Genomic DNA, 8739 nt, shown 5'->3' on the forward strand with positions numbered 1-8739 from the left:
TGAAACCCCAGAAGCCCTGACCATCCGTGCGCCAGGAGCCCCACACTTGAGAAAAGCGTAACGCTATCAATTTTTAAATGCTAAAATAGTGATAGGACCCAGTGTTGATGAGAGTTTACGGAGCCAGGACCACTGCAGACAAATACAACAAAAATGCAGCTCTCGCCGGAGGCCAGGCACGATTTTGGTGGCTTCCCATAAAGTAACTTATGTGATGCTCGCTGCAACTCTAAAAAGCGGGTAGTGTTGTGATCCGGTTCCATAGTGGGACCCAGCCCTGGGCAGCGGAGACCCAGAGCCAGACCCGCCCTCCTTGCCCGTATCTTTGTTGAAGGGCCATGGGGCGTCCTGTGTCCAGATGTGACGTCTGCATGCCCTTTGACCCAGGAACTGCACTTCTGGGCAGACGCTGTAAGGAAATACTTAAGCGATCATTAAACCCTCCCCTAAACGTTTTTCAAGGGCCAGCATGTGTCCTGCCTGGCCCTGCTGGGGCTGCGATCCATGGGGACAGGTGACCCACGGGTAAGCAAGCACCTTCCGGCAGTGTCGAAGACGGGGCTGCGTGTGGAAGAGACAACAGGGCACCGAAGCGCTGAGCAGCAGACGAGACCCCTGGGGAATGCCCGCCCGAGCCAGACCACGACCCGAAGTGGCGGCCGGGGTGGGCAGGGAGGTGGGCAGGGAGGTGGGCAGGGAGGTGGGCAGGTGCGGAGCCCAGACTGGCTGGAGCAGGCGAGGCGGAGGACTCCGGCCGCTCCCAGCATGTCCGTGTGGTCACATCTTTCTTAAAATTGGCAAAGGCTAAGACTGCTGCCTCTTCCACTCCAGCCCGCCCCACCGAGCCCTCATCCACGCCAGGGACACTGGAGTGGCTATGCCATTTCGGGAATCCAGCCAAGGAGTGCAGAAATGTGCCACTGGCCAAGCAGAGGCCACCCTGCTGCTGTCCTTGTCTCCCGCCACAGACCAGGAGGCCCCTGGGCGAGCTCCCCGCGGTGCCCCGGCTCAGGGCCGCAGCGGGAGGAGTCCTGCCCGGTCCCTGGCCCTGGCCAGGGAAGCCCTGGCCATGGAAGCCCTGGCCCCAGGGCTCCACACTGCCTTCCTGTCTGCCTCATGCTGCTTTCCTTCGGGCGGCCAGGCTACGTGGAGTCCATCATGGGCAGAAGGAGACACCTGCCAAGGATTCGTGAGCGGGACCCGCAGCTCCGGGCACAGGCAGAGCGACAGGCAGTAAACTTCGTGGTGCAAGGTACGCAGAGCCTTCGGCTCGCCTGCTGGGTCCATTTGCTTCTCGAGTTTTTGGCAGCTGCAGGGCTGGGTGACACTCACCAGATCATCATCACGATATTTCCTCTTCCTGTCCTCCCTGGCAGTTACTGTCAGGCAGCAGTGGAACAGCGCCGAAAGGTGGCAGGTGCCCAGAACGTGGTCATCTTTATAAGTGTGACATTTCCCCCAAAGGTGGGCTGGAGCAGGGCTCTCCCTGTGTCTGCAAAGGGGGACCAAGGCCCCAGGAGTGTATCTAGCCAGCACAGGGCCAAGCCTGCAGCTCGTACCCTTGACTCTGGCCTGGGACTCTCTGTTGTACTCCTCATGCCTGGCAGGTGTAAGAGTTCAAGCAAGCATCCAAACCCAGTACACCCTCAGCTCCCGCAGCCCCCAGCTCACATGGCCCCTGGCTCACATGGCCCCCGGCTCACATGGCCCCTGGCATCCACGGCCCCCAGCACCAACAGGCTGAGGTCACTTAAAAGTGGGTCTTGCCTGGTGGAGCTTCCAGGTGAGAATATGTCCAGGTCACACACTGATCTCAGCCTGAGACCCAAGCAGAGGCCCCAGGACACATGTGGGCTCCATGAGACGGTCGATCTGGGGTGTCGTGACCTGTTGGGTGTGGGGTCACGTGTATACAGCATAGATAACTAAGACAGCGGCCTGGACAGGCAGTGCAGGCCGTCACTGGGGCCGGGGCCTCACATGGTCCATGAAGCAGAAGCTTTTGTGCCCACAGGCTCGGCTGCAGACCTCTGCAAGATGGCCATGGTCCACATCTTCGCTGCGGTGGCCTCTTCCCCAACCCTGACGGCCAGGTCAGTGAGAGCCAGGCTCCCCGGCCCAGCGTCCACATGCGCGTGCGCCTGCCCCTCCCAGGGCTCACAAGGCCTACTGCTCTGGGGCCGGCCCGCACCCACACACCTCCCAGGCTTCCACCCTGGGTCTGGGTCACGATTCCCACAAGATCACACCCCCAGCAAAGGGACTCCCTGGAGCCTGAGCTCCTCTGAGCACTGCTGGGAGGGCCCAGGGCCTGCCATGCTGCACGCGGTGATAGCAGGCCACTGACTTTAGGGCGCCACGAGGTCTCTCAAGGTCAACCTGGTGCAGAAATGCTTCTCCCAGGCCCTCCTTTCTGGGTGCCTGACCTCTTAGGACATAGCAACTGCCTACCCGGAGATGGGTGGACCCCACTGTGCCTCAAACAGGACATGGGGGCTCCAAACTGCCACCACCCCCACCTCGTTACTGCTGCCCACCCCAGTCGGCTGCTGTGGCCATCCCCACCCCAGAGCCAGTGCCCAGACGTACCTGGAGCTCAGGGCTCGGACTGGGCCATGGCTCTCGGTTGGTCTCTGCCAGACCGGCTCCTTGGAGTCCACTTCCTGAGCCTGGGGCAGGCGCGTGACAGGGAGCCCTCACCAGCCCCTACCGGCTCCCTGAGTCCTCTGGGGACTTAGGTGGCTGCTGTGGCTAACCTGAAGTCCCCAGACAAGTGAGCGCGTCAGAGCCCAGAAGGCCCGGCTCCCTCCCTTTTTGCAGGGTGGGAGAGGGGCTTCCCAGCAGGCAGAGGAGGTCACAGCAAGGAGGCAGCAGCTTCTCCAGACCATGTGGATCAGACTGGCAGGCCCCATCCGAGGGGCGAGGGGCGCCGCACTCACCGCCCCACATCCCTCTGGGCGGGCATGTCGCTGGCGCAGAGGCCGGCGGGGCTCTGCCTCCTGCCTCCCCGTCTCCTTCTGCGCACAGCTTTCCCTGGGGCGGGGCGAGTCGGCATCCCCGAGGCCTGCTTTTCCTGTCTCTGAAGCCCTCGTCTCTCTTTGCCAAGCCCTCTCTGATAGGTGTTCAGATATGTGCTACTCTTCGTGCTGATTTGTGAGCCTGTGTCTCTTTGGCAGTTTCGGCCACTTTGCACATAAGTGCGTACCAGGCAAAGGCCACCCCAGTCCAGGAGAGGGGAGGAGACTCTCCGCCAGCCCCACAGAACCACCGTCTCGGCCACCCCTCTTTGCATCCATCTTCTACCCTGGGGAGAAGCAGCCTGGCAGGAGGCCATACCTGTGCTGTCACCCCAGGGCCTGGGGGAAGGGCTGGAGGGTCCCATGCCTGAGACCCCAGCCGGCTGGGAGCACTGCCCAGTCACCCTTCTGGTCCCTGTACTGGGTGGAGTCTGGGGTATGGCTCTGACTTCTGTAGGAACTGGGGAGGCAAGAGACAAGAGCAGAGAGCGCAAAACGCTTTCCCGCACCGAGTCCCCCCTGCCACCCCCAGATCACCCGAGGGGTCTTCCGGTGAACCTCTGAATGCGCGTGTCCTGCTCACCTGTGTCGCGTTGAGGGGGTAAACGTGGGAGGGCTGTGAGCAGCCTGTCCCGCTTACCACCTGGGCAGGTGGTTCAGCATCTGTGACGTTGTAAGTCTAGAAAAGTCTGATCCGTCTTCAGGTTTCGTGGGATCCATAAAAGCAGTTGATATGTGAGGACCTGGGGTCTTTCTTGGTGGCAGAGCCCTGGGTAAGTGTGAACAATTCTCGCCCAGGAGTTTAACGGCCCAGCTGGCCCTCTTTCCGTCAGCAGCCCCTCGTTTCCTTAGAAATGCTTCCATGACCCATGACGGTCTGTGTCGTGTCTGGCGGTCGGAGCACGGTGGCACTTAACGCGCTGCGTCCTCCCCACGCTGTGGAGGGCATGTGGGCCGTGTCCACAGGGCAGGCGTGGGCTATGTGTGAGCTGTCTGCCTGGGCAGCGTGATGGAAACGTGTGTCCGGGAGGCCCACAGTCGTGGAACGGACGCACGCACCTCTGGAGGCCTGTCCAGTCACCCTAGGGGGCCTCGCCCAGCAGGAAGTCCCGGGGGGCTTCTAGCTGCGAGCTCTGCTGTCACCTGGAGAACTCGCCTGTCTTGGGCTGGGTTGTCAGCGTTGGTGGGCCTGCCACGGCCTCTGCAAAGGCTTCGCTAGGTGTTGGATCATGGTGCAGCTGGGAGGAAGCTTCCGGGCTGTCGGCCACAACACCCGAGTGAGGCACGCGGAAACAGGCTCAGCGTGACCTGAATGTCCACATTCGTGCGGAACTGAGCCAGCCGTGGGCCTCCACGGAGGGACAAGGACCCCACCTGACCCAGCCCCTGGGCGGCGGCCTGGCTCCTTTGTGCTCAGCATGAAGACAGCAGGGCAGGCACAGGGCCTCCTGGGGAAGTCGGGTCCCTGCTCGCCATCCGGGCGGCCCTCAGACCTCTGGCCACCTCCCAGGGCAGCAGCTCCCGAGGGTACCCTCCGCCAGGTCTCGCCCAGCACCGAGGTACGGTTGTTCTCTCGGCCTCAGGAAGAAGCCGAGGAGGGCGCCTCGGGACTGCCGGAGGTGGCAGGACCTCGAATGTCGAGATGGAGGGAAGGCAGGCGGGCCGTCCTCCCAGCTGCGCCTGCAGTGGACGGGGACGCAGCAAGGGGACTTGGAGCAGATGGAACAGAGGGCCTAGGAGGCGGCCACACACAGGAGGGGAGGCGAGGCTCTGCCGGACTGTCCCCACGGGGCGCCCTGTCCCACTGTGGGACAGAGGGACAGGCAGTAACCTGAGCAGTCAGCTGGCTTCCCGGGAACAGCGGACCTGGCACCTGTGTTCACGCGCCCGCACGGGGCATCTGCCTCCACCGCTTCCCTGTGTCCTGATGCCCGGGTAGGATGTGGTGCTGTCGCTGTCAGCTGACAGTGACGTGAGTGACTAACAGCTCAGACCTATTCTTAGGCTCAGACTTCACAATGTAATTTCGAGAGGTGTGAAAACCACCACTGCAAGACTGGCCTGTTCCGAGGTTTCTGCCCATGTGACAGCGAAGTCCCGTGGGAGCCGAAGACCCCGCCAGAGGCCTCGCGGTGAAGTCAAGAAGGCGATGCCAGCACCGCCAGCCTGACCCGGCATCTGGAAGGGCCACGGCGACAGCACTGGGCCAGAGGCTGCCCCGCAAATACAGGCACAGCCCTCCGGGGCGGTCACAGGGGCTGCGGCCAGCGGCCTGGTGCAGGTCTGGGCGCGGCATGACGCCCAAGGCGTCACCCTGGGGTGCGCGCTCACAGTGGTACCACACGCCCAAGTGCCGCCGCTCATGCTCCAGAAAGCGGACTTGCCCCCTCGTCAGAAGCCCGGAGCACCAGCTGCTGACGGGCCCAGGGTGCAGGGCCGCAGGACCAAAGTCCCCCGGCTCCCTGGCCCTTTCCCTCTTGGTGTCGTGGTAAGGTGTCACCTTACCGGCCAAAAGAGAGAGTAGTGATGGTCAGAAGGGCACCCAGCTCCCTTCACAGAGCCTGCCTGGGGGCTGCAGGGTCTGCCCCTCGGGGGCCACCCCCCCGAGAGCCTGGGAAATGTTTGTAGCTGGGGACCCAGCCCCGTCGCCACCCCACTCGACGACGATGGAAGGAAGAGTGTCTGCGGTAGACCCCACGGAGCCCTGCTACGGAGTCCCGCACGGCGGAGACCCCCACGGAGCCCTGCTACGGAGTCCCGCACGGCGGAGACCCCCACGGAGCCCTGCTACGGAGTCCCGCACGGCGGAGACCCCCACGGAGCCCTGCTACGGAGTCCCGCACGGCAGCCACCAGAAGAGCCAGCGCAGCCCGAATTCCTGCTCGCTGGGCCACTGCTTCACCACGCAGGGCGGTCTGCCTGCTGCCCCTTCCTCCACGTGCAGCGCCTGCGTGGACAGGCAGCGAGGTGACAAGACTGGACGCGGCCCCAGCCCTCAAAGGCCTAGTTCCAGAGACGGACCAGGTCACACGAAGGACAGAGCACACAAGGCCCCTGGCATCCACTGTCCTTCCTGGAGGGCTGCAGCCTCTCCCCCTCCCTGAGTGGACCTGCAAGCCACCCTCATGCACCCCGAGGGAGGGGTGGGCACTGGGTCTCGGGCATGTCATCTGCCTAAGGCACGCGAGCCAACTCAGACCCCACCTTCTAAGAGCGTGAAAAGTCTGGCTGGATCCAGCTACAGACGTGTTCTGTGCAGCCAACCCGAGTCTCAGGAGCCCATCGCTGTGTCCCTCTGGCTGCATCCTGCCTGCGGGTCACTGGAACCTCAGCCCTCCCGCCTCTGGGCATTGGTTCTCAGGCAGCGAGGGCTCCTCCCAGAGCCCCTCCCCACAGCTCCCCCAGCTCTGCTTCCTCTCTCTGCCAGGCAGGCGGGGACAAACGCCCTCAAGGGGGCCTGAGCGGGGCTTAGGGGTCTGCTTGGGGCTGTCTGCACAGACAGAGCAGGCGGCCTCCAGCGCGGGGACTGGCCCCGGGGGAGGCCGGGATGGGCAGTCGGGTCAGGAAGAGTCGTGGGGCCCGGCAGGGATTGGGCAGGACCTGGCCGGGTGGGCTGCACCAGGTGCCCATGCAGGGCCTGGGAGCTCGGCAGCTGAGGGCTCCGCACATAGCTCAGCCTCGGGCTGGCAGGTTGGAGCCTGGGGCATGGGCCGGGGAGCTGGGGAGCTAAGCGGGGGTTTGTTTTACACTTTCAAATTTTGAATGTACTTTCCAAATTTTATTAAGTATTTGACTTCAAAAGTACATTTGAAAGGGTTGTCCCTCCCGTCACCTTCCCCTAAGCTCGCATTCAAAATGGGGGGAGCGTTCCCAGGGTCCCCTGCATTCAGATTCGCCTTCACCTTCTCACTGCAGGCCCCACACCGGCGGTCAGCGGAAACTCTCCTTCTAAATCCATGCCAAGCCCCCGCACCCTGCGCCGTGGGGTCCGGGGGGTTGGGGACACCCTTCTTCCCTGCCGCCTAGACTTTCAGCAACGCCCCCTCCCCACCCCATGCCCTTGCCAGGCACCGGTTACTTCTAAGCAGCGACCCTGGGCATCAGCGCCCCCACCCCGGGCCCTGTGGGCCAGCCCCTCTGCTGAGCGCCTGGTGTGCACACCCCAGCGAACACCCCCTGGCCGCTGATCGAGTGGCGTGTCCTAACTGCCCGCATCACGGTGACGCCCTCCTGGGCCATGTGTCTTCCAGGTTGGTCGCCCAAATTCACGACGAGCTGCTGTTCGAAGTGGAAGATTCACAGATTCCTGAGTTTGCAGGTGAGTCTGGAGGGAAGGGGGCTGCCTTCATCTCCTGAACAGTCAAAGCATCTCCCCGTGTCTGGCCGGGCATCTGCCTATGGAGGGCCACAGGCCCCTTCCCTGCCTCGTGCTGCAGGTCACTCGGACCCTGACAGACAGAGGGGCCAGCCTGGGTTGGGGACCCTTGAAAAGCCCAGACGGGCTGCACCCTGGCCAGCAGCCCTCAGTGAATGCCAGAGCCCTGCCCTGGGCCCTGCCTCAGCTACCAGGGCCCCAGGAGGATGGGGGCGGCATTGGGCCTCCTGAGCAGGAGGGGGCCAGGCTATGGGGCCGGCAGGCAGTTGATGTTAGGGGTCCCGTGGCTGAGGCCCCAGGCTCAGTGCAGACTCGACGCCTGCGTCCCACAGCCCTCTCTGAGGGGCATCACCGCCAGCTGTCAGCGCTCAGCGGTTCTTTGCAGCCAGGACCACCTGTCCCCCAGTCCTCGAGGAAGGCCAGGATTTCCTCCCCCTAACACACCTGCTAGTTGGGGGTGGGGTGGAGGCCCCACGCTGTCCTGGGAGGCTCTGTGGGAGAGCATGCTGGGCTTGGCATGGAGTACAGGGGTGGGCATCAGGTCCGGATGCCAGCTTTGGGACCAGCTCCCAAGCGACAGGCCACCCAGCCCTCCCCTAGCTCCACCACCTCACCCTCGGGGGGCCCCGTCCTACGAATGGTCAAGGTCCCGGCGGGGCTGTTACTTGAGTCTTGTTTGGAGGTGATGGGCCTGAAAACGAGCCCACCCTGTAAGACCATTCGATGGTTATGACGTGCGCTCAGGTATTGGTTAAAAAGGGGAAGAGAAAGTTCCAACTGGTGGGAGCGGCTTAGGAGCAGCCGGACTCCCCTGGATCTCGGCTCCTGGTAGCACGGGCCCTTGGCTGGAGGCGCCACCGGCGCTGTGCTGGAGGCAGCCAGGGACAGTGAAGCAGGGGCTGGGCGGGGCCTGCAGCCTCCTCTTAAAGGGTCAGTGGTCCGTAACACACATGCTGGCCGCCGGTGGAGCAGACACCAGGCTGAAGGCTCAGCAGCCCCTAGCACCAGGGGCCCTGCCCGCACAGCCCTACGATGGAGGCCAGAGGGTACGACCTGGCCCGCACAGAGAGCCCTGGGCTGACAGCTCAGCTGACAGTTACCGCTCCTCTGCACAGTGGTCACTTGGGGTCACTCAGTCTCATTGTCCCACCAGCACAAAGGAGGGGACACACAGGAGGACCAGCCAGGGAGCACTGGTGGCAGGTGCTGGGGCCTGCTGTTCTCATGGCCAGCCCTGCCTGGGGCTCAGCTGCCCTCCTCCCCTCTCTGTCCTAGCCCTGGTCAGGGAAACCATGGAGGCCCTACGGCACGTGCGGGCCCTGAAGCTACAGCTGCAGGTGAGGGGCG

At 63.6% G+C, this 8739-nt stretch overlaps 1 protein-coding gene across 1 annotated transcript in view; it reads left to right on the top strand.

The window, feature by feature from the left end:
- The window catches only part of POLN (DNA polymerase nu), an 86390-nt gene that overhangs the window by 76264 nt on the left and 1387 nt on the right, over positions 1-8739 (top strand). The window contains exons 20-23 of the mRNA XM_006919110.3: positions 1142-1252; positions 2015-2093; positions 7268-7335; positions 8668-8729. Of these exons, the coding sequence (XP_006919172.1) occupies positions 1142-1252; positions 2015-2093; positions 7268-7335; positions 8668-8729 (320 nt within the window). The remainder of the gene's footprint in view (positions 1-1141; positions 1253-2014; positions 2094-7267; positions 7336-8667; positions 8730-8739) is intronic.

The sequence above is a fragment of the Pteropus alecto genome, unplaced genomic scaffold (assembly GCF_000325575.1).
Source record: "Pteropus alecto unplaced genomic scaffold, ASM32557v1 scaffold5, whole genome shotgun sequence".
Classification (NCBI taxonomy): Eukaryota; Metazoa; Chordata; class Mammalia; order Chiroptera; family Pteropodidae; genus Pteropus; species Pteropus alecto.